We start from the raw sequence: 12,760 nt of genomic DNA, 5'->3' as shown, positions 1-12,760 counted from the left end.
TGTGGAATTTAACTATTCTTTTTCTTCAAATCTTTCAAATCTACTATTCTCCCAACTTTATGGCAACAACGAGCATTTAATGCAGGCTCACACTTTGATTTCCTTTGCTGTTTACAGCTCCAGACAGAGTAAAACCATTGCAGATTATCTCCCTCCACACATGGTACCTGTCCCCCTGGTTAACCCCCACCCACTACGGCCACCAGAACACGCACACACAAGCTCTCCACACTTGAATGCACACAGGAATGCAATGGAGAATGACACAATCCAGCGAATGCTAAAAACCTGGTTGGCCTGGTCCGCTCTCTGCCCGACAGCAGCCCTAATGAATGGCCATTCAGATAAGCAGACAAAGCTGAGGCTAGATTTGCACTATACGGCAGGGTCAGGGGTCACTCAAAGCACTGACAGAAGTAGAAACCAGAGATGAATGCTGGTCTCTGTCTTTCTAACGCTGAATCACTCCGACACCGAGTTTCATGCTCACCACAACACACCATCTTGGTGTGGGTTAAAATAAACATGCCTGCCGTAACAGTTACTCATCGTTATTTATCGTAGAACATAGAAGCTCCACTTGTACAGGGCTGTACTTTGTGGGCCACACGAGAGCAGTAGAACAAGAGGAATGAGTCCGAAACGCAGAGATAATCAAAGTACATTCATCAATGAACACTTTTTGAAGCCCTGGCAGCTTAGCCTGGTAATGGTAGCTTTGGAGATAGGAGGCGAGAGAGAGAGAGAGAGAGAGAAAAAAAACAAGTGTGTGAGAGTTTAAGATTATGCTGCACTATAAACTGCTCTCAGCCCAAGGCACAGGAGAAGAAAAGAACATCTCTTCATGATTAAAAGGTCTGAAGACCAGGAAGGGAAACACAGGAGAGGACAAGCCCCATGGCCTCGGGGGTAAAGGCTCCCTGGAGAAACAGAAGAGGAAAGGCTGCGAGAAAGCAAAGCTAGGAAACGTAGGGAGAGTGAGATTCTATTCTAGCCCCTCTGCAGTCTCATGTTTCTCTCTCATTATTAAAAATGAGCCAACGGGATAGATGAGAGGTTTGCTTGCAACAAGAGCCACAAAAAAGACGGAAAAAAATATTCAGACATTACATGACCCCAGACAGTTCAAAGAATTTGTCATCTGACCAAAGATAAAACCAAGACAGCCTGGAAACATTTATTTACTTCATATTTACCAGCAATGAAATAAAGCTAAACAAGAGAACAGAGGGTCAGATCAGCCCAGAAACATCAATGTGTTTTGGCAAGGATGCAGCAGCTTTGTTGTGTGCCCATTTTCTTTGAATTCAGGACAGAAGTAAGCAGGTCACTGGGACACAGCAGCCTGCACACGGACTGGAAACAGGTAAAGCATGTGGATATATATGTCTATATTTTTTTTTATTTCTTGTTGACATCCATGTATTCATGATCCCCCTGTACTGAGATTGACGTTAATGTGTCCGAGTGAAATAAGCAGAGAAATGAGTCTTTAGTGGTGTGTATCTTTATTATGAATACTGACTTGGCTACACACACAATGGTAAACAAAACATACTTTATCTGTTTATTATTTCAAAGTTGCATTTATTGAGATCTTCAATATGAAGACCACATTTTTTCATAATCTTTAAAGGAATGTCTCAGACTCTTGCATGACAATACCAGTGCTTCTGACTAAGGCCTGTTGTTTGTTTTTAAATTTACATGAGAAAAGAGACTGGGCACATTCTATGGCATCACCATCAATTTGGACTACACTTGGTCTTTTTTATCCGAGTGTGGCCATACCATCATTGGGATGCAATGTCAGGTCATAACCAGCACCTAACTTTGCATTAACCAGATTTGAATCTATTTCAGACCTCACATTTCAATACATTTTGAATACACAAGTTTAATCGCACTTCCTGAACTCGACAAAATGATCACATGTTAAGACCCAGTGAGCTAAAATTTGTTCTGATGGTGTCCCTTCTCATTAGGAAAGATCTACAGAGGAAAAAAATCTGTACAATAAACCAAAAATACTAAAACACAAAAAATTAAGAAGTATCCAGTGGCACGGGAGTAAAACAGTTTGGATAAAGTGATGATATGCAGTACAACAATTGTTGTTGTAAATGTGTTTCAATAGCTGTTTGAGAATCACTTTCCAAATTTTTCAGACCAATGGACACTGCTTATTGCAAACCAGCTGTGCACTCATTTCCATACCAAAATGTAAGAAACTATTTTTGTTAAGCTTTGGTGCAAACCCAGAGGGTGGCCGAGAGCTGTTTATTTTATTCAGTTCAGGCTTAAAAAACAACACAAAAAAACTTTTTTTGTGTTGTTTTTTGGAAGACGCACAAGTGTTTTACTGGCATCATTCAGCAAGTGCAGAAACATTTTTCTCACCATACTGCTGTTGGCTACAATCTTTAGCCAATAGTTAAATGTATTGCTGTTAGCCATTGACATGACTAATGCACTATGTTATAAGCTAAATGATACAAAACTACACAATAATGCACTAAATTTACAATTTTAGGGTGGCTGCCCTGCTATTCAAACTACTTATTAGCATTACTTACATCCTGCAATCGGTGGATACTCTTAGCTTCTTGTTAGCGGAGAGCATTGTTTTCTGAGCTTAATGTTTAAAACAGATTTTTGTATGTTTTTTTTTTTTGTATGGTTTGGGGATGGAAAATAAAACATTCACCTTGAAAATCTGACTGGTGTTTATTTGTTCATCAAACAGCAGCTCAACAGTGTTGCTGGTATCACGCTAGTGGCTACGAGCTAGCCTGTTAGCTGGTAGATGTGCACTGTTTTCCATAATAAATGTTAAGAAATCATTCCTGTGTCGCTCTGGGGCAAAAGCAGAAACATTCTGGTCACAACACAGCAAGCATCTGATGTAGGAACAAATATACTTCAAATGTCAAAGTAACCCTTTAAGGTACATTCAAATGAGACTGAATCACTCATGAGAGACTTCTCCTTTATAAAATTGGCATTTAAGTCCACAAAGACAAATGAATGGCACTGGAAGATGAATACAGAACAAGAGAATTAAAATGTATCAGTTATATCAAGGAAAAACAAGTCTGAGGCCAATTATTTGTCTTGGTAAATTTCTACAAAGAAACCCAATTCTACAGTGTGCTCTGGTCTCGGAGTCCACTCTGGTCTCGGAGTCCTTGTTCAGTCTGACTATAATAAAACTGAGCTGCCAGCAGAAACACCAGCAGCAATAATAACCAGGCACACTCCAAGAGAAATACATGGAGTTACTGATAATTACAATTCACTCTGAAATGATAAAAGTGCTGATATGTCTCTGTGCCTTTTCTTGTCCTCGTGTTGCTGAGCTGGCGAGGGGAGAGCCAGACTGAGGAAGATGAGAGGAGTCTGATAAGGGCAAGCACAGCGCTCACCAAAGTTTACGTTACACATCACACCTGAGCAAAGAGGAGGTAATGCTGAAATCAAATGAGAGGAAAAAAAGAAATAAAATGTTCAGTTTTGATGTGAAATATATCTCGGAAGTAATCCAGATGGATTAATGCAAGACAACCCGGATAAAAGCAGTTCTTGTTCATAACTACACAACAATCTGAAAATTTAAAATCTTGGCCTGGCATATCTTTTTTGCCACATTTGGTGTAACACACCAGTAAACAATTTGATCATGGTATGATACTACAGAAATGGTATAAACTCTGGTATGTCCCACATGTATTGAGTCTCAACCTTGAGTAGATGTAAAAACACTGACCACAAACGGTAAAAATGACCAGCCTGTCTGCAGGACTTCATCACCTGGTCACTGTGTGTGACCGGAACCTGTCAGTCTCTGGACAACTCTCTAATCAGTCATCTTTTTTCTCTTTTTTTTTTTTCCTGGTCATACATTTTCCAATCTCCCTTGGAGTCCATGTTCAAAGTGGGTCAGAGGAGAGGATCCAGAGTGCTTTCAGTACATGGCTGCACCTGTGTGCTGGTGTTCACGTCCAGGGTCGGAGGCAGGGTCAGTTAGAAGGTCACAGTCGCAGTGCTCTTTTTCCGAAAGATCATAGTCTGGATGCTGGAAAGGATTTTCCTCTGATGCCCGGCCAAAGTCACTCCCATGTGAAGAAGATCCCTGAAAAGTTGGAAAAAAGCACAATTAGATAGGAAGAACAACAAAGAAAGATGTGGATTTAATAGACAATAAAATATCCATTTCTATTCTATAGTTGCTTCCATAGGCTAGAACTTTTACTTAAATTTTAAAAAATCTGTACTAGGAGATTGATTGATATCTATTTAGATTAGAAAACTGGAAACAGGAACTGACTGTGTGGTGATTTGGGCGAGCTGGTCCACTGAGTTGAAGCCGGCCTGCAGGAAGCTGTCCTCATAACGCTCCATCTTGATGGCCCTCAGCCACTCCCCGACTGAAGCGCACGGTGAGAGGGCTAAAGGTGCACGCTGGTCTAGCAGGGGGTAGGATGGCCTGGGGGTCAGAGTCCAGAAACAAAGGAGTAACTTACATACACTGCCTCCAAAACAACAGTGAGGAGCTTATATATATCCTGCAGCAACATTCCAGTTGACAAGCGGAGGTATAATCTGAAGCTGAGTGACTGACAGGGACAAACAATGGGATTTGTCAGGGGTGGAGTGTCTTCTGCTGCATGCGACCAGCCGACAGGCAAAATGTGGAGGAAGGGAAATGGACACAGCAAGTGGCTGACAGGTCACAGTGGGACATTGAGGTGGTACATAAGATTGGGCAGTAGGAGGGTAATGTCTGCCATGTGACTGTCAGAAGTTAAATGACACTAAGGAGACAATATGAAAGGACAGGCATGCCTCAGTTTTCCTGTGCATTCTTAAGCTATTTTATGCCATTGTAACCTGACATGTGTGCTCTCTCACCCTGCTCCTTCTTGAGCCACTATTTTCAGCGATGCTGGGTTGCGGATGAGTTTGTCCAGAGCACTAACAAGGTCCGCAAAGCGAGGACGCGCTGAACGGTCCTTCTGCCAGCAGTCCAACATTAGCTGGTGCAGGTGGGTGGGGCAGTCAGGTGGCGGGGGCAGCCGGTAGTCCTGCTCTATGGCATTGATTACCTGATGGGAGGAAAAATGATTACTAGTCAAACAAATGCATCAGTTCAAATGTTATTTACAGTCATTTCAAGTTGCATGATTATGGTTAGGATTTAAAATTTTCATTGATTACTTGATAACCAACTTGATAATCTTTTTTAGAATGCAAATGTTAAATGCTGGTAAGGCTTGGGTTCATGTTGAGCAACCTTAAACTTTGAAAACTCCGTGTAAAGACTGGCCCTAAAGACTTTTTTTGCTTAACTTACATCCTGGTTGCTCATGTCCCAGTAGGGTCGCTCTCCAAAAGACATGACCTCCCACATGACAATGCCATAACTCCACACATCTGAGGCTGAGGTAAACTTTCTGAAGGCTATTGCCTCCGGTGCAGTCCAGCGGATTGGGATCTTACCTCCCTGCATGGAAAAGTAAATAGTAAGCAGTGCAATAATAAAAATAATAGTAAATTCACCCCCAATATTATATTTTAACAAAATATGAAAAGCATGTGAGTAAATAAAAAAGATTAATAATCAGAGTTCCCTTGCATGATGAACCTAAAAAGGTTTAATGAGAAGGTTTCTTTCTTGAGCATTAACTGAGAAAGGCTCACCAGAGAGCTGGTGTAGGTCGGGTCAGAGGAGTTCTCCTGCAGGAAGCGTGACAAGCCAAAGTCAGACACCTTGCACACCAGGTTGCTGTTGATCAGGATGTTGCGAGCAGCCAAGTCTCGGTGGACGTAGCTCATTTCTGCCAGGTACTTCATGCCAGAGGCGATGCCGCGCAGCATACCCACCAGCTGGATGGGTGTGAATTGGCTGTCATTCAACTACAGAGAAGAGAGAAACTGTTCAGTTAGAGAACCAGTGATGTGACGGTGCGTTTCAGTGCATCTTCTGTATATCCCACTAACCCGAAGAAAAGAGTCCAGAGCTCCATTCTCCATAAACTCTGTGAGGATCATGACTGGACAGCTAGCTGTAATGATTCCCTCCAGGTGGATGATGTTGGGGTGCTGGAACTGTCCCATGATGGACGCCTCAGACAGGAAGTCACGTCGCTGCTTATCAGTGTAGCCTCCTTTTAGAGTCTTAATTGCTACGTAGTTTTCTTTTTTCCCTGGGATCTTTAGCCGTCCTCGACACACCTCCCCAAACTCGCCTGCAGCAAACACACGCATAAACACACATTAAGGCTGTTTGTTTTAGCAGGAGTTGACTGCTTTATGTGGATCTGCTGTATTTAGCAAATGTAAAGCTAGCTTGCAGCTATTGCTGCCCTTTGGTTTGAATGAGCTCCTCTAATACAGGTCACATATTTATCAGTTAATTGCTTTATTTCTGCAGCCATATTGAACTGTGGCTGATACAGAAGAATCCAGACCATGTTTTTAAATGTCACTGAATTAGTTTATCCTAGCAAATTAGATGTATTTTAATAAGGTTATTGTGAAAGCGGGCAACCACCCTCTGATGTCCACAGGAAGAGATGACCAACACAAAGTTCAGACATTTATTAATACTGGGAAAAGCACAGACGGGGCTTACCAGCACCGATAACCTCCTCAATCTTGACAAAGGAAACATCGATTTCCTTGGCAAATTCTCGCACCGCCTCATTAGGGTCCTCATAGGTGAAAGGGTCGATATAAACCTTGACCCCTGTGAGAGAAAGACAAACATAGCCGTGGGAAAGGAAAGAGAAGAAATGTAAGAGAACTATAAGCAGCAAGGAACCCGGTCACATTAAAAATGATTTCCCCAACGTGAACGAGTTGTAAATCACAGCTGAGGTTTAGTGTGCGTGTCCTTGATCTGTTACCTTGGCCAACGAGGTACTGGCTGTTTTTGTCACTCAGCTCTGGATCCTTTATTCGACTGTGTCGGCTGCAGGTAGAAAAAAAATGGGGATAAATGAACCAACATTAGGACAGCAGCGCGGTTATCTGACGAATGGATGTTTGATTTTATAGTATCAGTATTCCTAATGCTTTATCACCGCTATGTGATGCACATCAGTAATCTAACAAGATGAGTGTTCACATGTCATAAAAATAACAGGATGCTTCACTGACTGAAATAAAACTCTAAGAAGAAAGAAAGAAAATGATATTTTTATGTGATAATGAATGCAACCAAGAATAACAGAATATGATAATTTATAGATTTCTTTGGGAACTACTTTGTTATCCTGGCCTCATTCACAGAGATTTCAGAGGTCAGCACATCTAAAGACCACTACCTTCTAGCAAGCAGAGATACAATGACTTGAAGGACACTGTTCATGTTACACTTAAACCTTTTTTTTCCCCCCAGTTTTTAAAGATAAGATTTAAAACAACAACAACAACAACAACAAAAAATCAAACATGTGTTGTGTCTTAAACATGCAAGGGTTTGTAGTAACAGTGAATACCTGAGCCAACCACTAAGGTTACACTCCTCAACACAAGTGGCTCCATTATAATTCTGCTGGCGCAAACCCATCCCTACAAGACTGTAACAACCCTGTAGCTACTGGATCCCTGCCTTCCTCCATTTCTTTCTCTCTCCCACCTCATAAGCTTAAAATAGCAATAATGCACCACCCTCAGTTAGTGGCAGATCTGGGCCTCAGTTACTGGTTTGTGTGTGTGTATGTCACAAGGTCACTGCTATTGTTCTCCTGTCCTGTGGAAACAGGGTTGGGACGCCTGCATCCTGTCTTTCCCTGCCCTCTACCTCTATCGTCATCCCGCTGAATCTCTCTCTCTCTCTTTTACATACGCATGCACTTTCTCTCTCTTTCTCCCTGTGATTGCATCCAACACTATTTACTTAAACAATGAAGCCCAAGGAAAATGTTTTAATGAGCAGGATAGCTTTTAGCTGTGTAAGCAAAAGAAATCATGAGCATTGCTTTGTGTCTGACCTGCCTCACACAGAGAGAGAAAAGGTGTAGGTAAAAGAGTGCAAATCCACTGTTGATAAGATATGATTTGTATAAACAAATGAACAAAGTGGTGCAAAACTGTAAAATTGGGGTCACGATTGTTATTGTTTTTCAATTTCCCTCTCTCTTTTCTCCATTTCCTGTTATTCTGCCAGCCTCTTTCCCGCACAAATCTATCTTTTTCTTTGCCTCTTTCCGTTTCCCTCGTTCTCACCGTATGCAGTAGGCGGTCACAATGACGATAGTGACAAGTAGCAGCATCCCAGCAGCGATAAGGATGCCACGTAAGAAGAACTGGGAGGCAGAGTCATGTCCTGAGAGAGAAAACAAACAAAAGAAAATAGACAAAAAGCAATACTGTTATATAATGACAGAAACCATGACAGCAGGCATGCGCTGGTAGTAAAGAAAAGTATGAGAGTGAAGAAAGGACTTGACAGGATTTTATAATATATACGAGGTTCAATTCAAGGACACTAACTCAATGCTTGCTGGAAGCGATTTCTTAACAAGAGAATGTGCAGGGATTGATTATGCAAGAAAGAATCTGAAAGGAATATAAAAAAGGAGTTATGTATGTGAAACTGTGTCTAAGAACATACAAAGACATTTTCTTACCATCAGGCAGTGTGCGGAAGACAGCTGCTGGACTGAAGCTGCCATAGCCGGCCAAGGTGTGAGCACGAACCTGCACTTCGTACTGGGTAGCCCTACGGAGGTCCGTCAGCACAGCTTGGTTTCTCTTACTCTCTGTGTAGTGGCACTGATCCTCACTACGCCGATCCTACCGAAAAGGAAACAGAGTTAAATTGAGAGAAAATGAGGAATACAAGAGGAATGAGAGAGATCATAGTGAAAAAGCACAGAGTTAAACTCAGAAAGACTGCTAAAAATGTACTCAAAATTCAAGATGAATTTAAATCTTTAACCGATTGGACCTGTCAAATCCAATTAAGCACATTACATTGAACAATGTCATTGATACATGGACACAAGAATTACCCTAGGAAATCAGCTGATCATATGTTGAGCTGACATACTGCAATAAATCATACACTGTTAAACGTTTGAGGAATTTGTTGTCAATTTCAGGCTCCGGGTAATTTCCATTTATCTAATCTCTCTGTTTTTGGACTGCGGGGGAGATCTGCTTTATGTGAGCCGCAATGACACACCCTGCTGTCTTCATCTGCATTGTGTCACAGAGCTTTTTAATCCTGAGCCACAGCACGCCCGTGAACAAACTCGTGAAATTTGAACGGAATGAGACCAGACCACTGAGGGATGCTGTCAGGGAGTTCTTACCTTCTCACAGTAGCGGAGCTGATATTGCAGGATGGTGTATTCTGGCTGAGCTGGGACTGACCAGTGCAGGGTCAGGCTGCTCTCGGTGGAGTCACTCTTCCGAATCACAGACACCAGCGATGGCACTGCACAGATGGCAGAAGAATTATAAATACCTTATGATATTCTGACAGCTTATACCTTTCTACCTGATCCCTTCCTCCTCTCACCATTATGGCTTGTGGTGATGTTGACACTTTCACTGGCAGGTTCCTTGGAGCTGAGCAGAGAGACCCCATTGAGGGCCTGGACAGTGAAGGTGTATGTGGTGTGGGGCAGTAGGCCCCATACCTCCACCCTGCGACCCAGCAGGCCCTCCTTCGCCGGACGGTAGCTGACGCTGTCTCCGCAGGAGATGCACGATCCCTTGGGTGACCTACACACAAAGCACTTGATGGTGTAACTCAGGTCTTTTCTGTCGCCGTTGTCCAGAGGCTCGCTCCACTCCAGAGTTAGTGTGGTGTCGTTGAACAGGGGGTTGATGCTGCGTGGTGCAGATGGAGTTCCTACAGTGACAAAAAAAAATCCAGAGTTGAGCTAATTTGGCATTCTCTTTGTAATTAATGTAAATCAGCAGAGGATTCTTCTTTTTAAAATTTATGTGATGGCAAACTAACATACTGAAAAAGTAGAGTTAGTTGAGAACATTGAATATGCTACAATGAGCAGCCAGTTAGCTTTGCATAGCATATAAATGGACTCATGGTCTATCTGAACTTCATGTCACTCTTTGGTAGTGCTGTAACCCACTATGTAAACAAGACAGTGGAACTAATCTCATAAAACTGCTTTTTTTTTTTTTTTAAATCTTAGTCTGATTCAAGTGTTGCAGTCTTCTAAATCAGAAATATCCCTTTGGCAACATTGACTGATTATTTTTCCTTCTTTTAAGAAAGCTCCAGCAGTTTTATCTAATATTGTCACATGTGAAAATGTGTGAAATGTCAAATAGTTCATTTTTCAGGTGTCACATAGTCTTGCTGTATTCACAGTATATAAATGCTCTCTGTCAAATCAAATTATCATCTGCTTTGTCAATTCATTGCTGCTTTACCTTTACATGACCCACACAGATCATTTGCCTACCATCTTTGCTATATAGTAAAGACATTTTATTCAGTCTGCTCATGTAATCACAAACCCGGAACAATGCTCTTGCAGTGGCTTTGCATCACAGAGGCAGCATATGTGTGGCAGAATTTAACTAGTGCAATTATGTTTGTCTGAAACTGGATGATAATGATCGGCGCCTGAAAATTGTAAGAAGATAGCGATTGCCTCAAGCCAAGCATAACTAAACAACAAGACCACTCAGGCACTGTGAATGAGTTTCTGTTCCTGCCAAGGAGACAGAGCTTTGACGCTCAGCCTGCAGCTAACTTAAGAGCTAATGGTGTTCTCACTGGAAACACAAGTGTGGCAACATCACACTCAATCTTGGGTGCATGAATTCTAATTCAACATTTGGGATGTTTTGTTAGAGATTTTTAAGAGGTGATACATTCCACATCTTACCAATCAGAACCCACTTTATTAAAATCAGCATAGCTGTCACAGTAATCTAAAATACTTACTATCAAGGGAAAAGGTCTGCATGATTTACAGATGTCTCGGCTGGCTGGAAATTTTCCATACAAATTGAAAATATGTGACTGCACAGGCAATCCAGTACAAAAATAGAGTATATAATAAGAATGGCCAAATTAAGCGATTAATGATTAAGATAGAGCCACTGTAATTAAAGTAAATTACAGTAACTGTAAATCACTAATAATAAAATTGTTGGATGCAAATTGTAGTATCTATCACACCTGCAGGGAACAGACACTGTCAACAGCCTGATTCAAAGTTTCACAATGTTTTACGCTTTCACATCCATTCCAAGAGAGTGTGCCTAATTAAAAAGTCCCTCCCATTCACACATCCAAAATGTGACTGAATTGAAATTCCTGAATCCACATGGAGGTGTCACTTGAGACCCTCAATGCATACTTCACTTTTAAGAGAAATCCCCTCCCTCCCCCCGACAACCTGTCACAAAAGACATGCATGTCAATGCCCTGCAGTGGGACAAAGAACACAAAGCAGCTTAGGAGACTGGCTAAATGACATCAGAGACACAGCACCAGAGATTAAAAACAAAGCAGGGGATGGTAAAGAGTGAGAATAAGAGACTGGATCATCCATATTTGCATTCAGATTAAATGCTGTTTTATGTGTACTTACTTGTGCACGGGGTGTCGGGAGTGTCTGATTCGGCTCGTAGGTACCCAGAGCGGCATGCACACACTGACGCTCCCCTGGTGGTGGCGTGGCTGAATCCTGGGCAGCCTGTGCACAGTCCCTCTGTGCTCGACTTGTACTGACCCACAGGACAGGCTGAGGACAACAACATGAGACCATAAAGCAGATTATTAGTAACCCTGGTCGTTTAAACCACTGCAAACTGTTGTATTTGACTGCTATTTTTGTATTAATCTAATGTTCACTTTTTCTTGTTGTGTGCACTGTCCCTAACTATATGTTGTTGTAACAGTGAAAGTGTCCCCACTGTGGGATAAATTAAAGGATTATCTTATTTTGTAAAATCTTCACACTCACTGTGTCCTATGCAGACCAAGTCAAACTGAATTTGCATTTTTTTATTTCATTGTACTTAGATGCAGAATGGTGACAGATTGACAGACAGAAGGGTCTAATGAGGGCTATAAACTGAGACAATCACAGTAATGAGCTTGATACTAATAGTCAATTTAGTGAAGAAAGAATACTATAGGGATATGCTGCTTATGATTGAATTTATCTGACCATTTCTGAAGAATAAGAACAGCCATGTGGGACTACCTATTGAAGAACAGCGTCTGTTTATTGAATCAAATATGTAAATTATTTTAGTCTTTTTTGCAGAGCCAGAATAATAACAACTGACAACAATCTCGTCTAACCAAATATTTCTCAAATTAGATCATTTGTTGGGTTACTCTGTTATATATCACAGCAAAGATATCACTATCTGACATTTCATAGACTATAAGCATTCCTCAAAAAAACTAAAATAATGCATAGATGATAATACTGATGGATAACAGTCATTAGCTGCCACCACAGCTTGCTCCCTTCAGCTTCCACACATGAGTGCCCCAGATTCAACTTACATTTGATTGCGTACTGAGCTGTCACCTTATAATCACCACATACAGTCACTAAACCCCAACAGAGTTTACATTCTGTGTTTAGTGTGGCGGCTGAAAAGCAGCTGCTGAGTGAGAGGTGTAAAACAATAAACTTTCACACCAACTGGAGCATTGTTGTAGAGAAAACTGACATGTCTCACAGGGTCAACACTCTGGCTGATCCGTTCTGAGTGACATTTTGTCAAAGGAATTTTCCACATGTTA

General features: G+C 41.5%; 1 protein-coding gene across 1 annotated transcript in view; it reads right to left on the bottom strand.

The window, feature by feature from the left end:
• Positions 1–1,378: 1,378 nt before the first annotated feature.
• The window catches only part of ephb4a (eph receptor B4a), a 36,940-nt gene continuing 25,558 nt past the window's right edge, over positions 1,379–12,760 (bottom strand). The window contains exons 5-17 of the mRNA XM_084564653.1: positions 11,589–11,741; positions 9,533–9,868; positions 9,324–9,448; positions 8,637–8,802; positions 8,233–8,332; positions 6,909–6,973; positions 6,635–6,748; positions 6,001–6,248; positions 5,701–5,916; positions 5,354–5,503; positions 4,912–5,105; positions 4,328–4,486; positions 1,379–4,132 (exon numbers count right to left, since the gene is read on the bottom strand). Coding sequence (XP_084420779.1) covers positions 4,024–4,132; positions 4,328–4,486; positions 4,912–5,105; positions 5,354–5,503; positions 5,701–5,916; positions 6,001–6,248; positions 6,635–6,748; positions 6,909–6,973; positions 8,233–8,332; positions 8,637–8,802; positions 9,324–9,448; positions 9,533–9,868; positions 11,589–11,741 — 2,135 coding nt within the window. The 3' untranslated portion in view covers positions 1,379–4,023. The remainder of the gene's footprint in view (positions 4,133–4,327; positions 4,487–4,911; positions 5,106–5,353; positions 5,504–5,700; positions 5,917–6,000; positions 6,249–6,634; positions 6,749–6,908; positions 6,974–8,232; positions 8,333–8,636; positions 8,803–9,323; positions 9,449–9,532; positions 9,869–11,588; positions 11,742–12,760) is intronic.

This window comes from Chelon labrosus (assembly GCF_963514085.1).
Source record: "Chelon labrosus genome assembly, chromosome: 17".
NCBI classification, from domain to species: Eukaryota; Metazoa; Chordata; class Actinopteri; order Mugiliformes; family Mugilidae; genus Chelon; species Chelon labrosus.
Note: the sequence above shows the minus strand (reverse complement) of the source record. Positions and strands in the feature narration are given on the sequence as shown.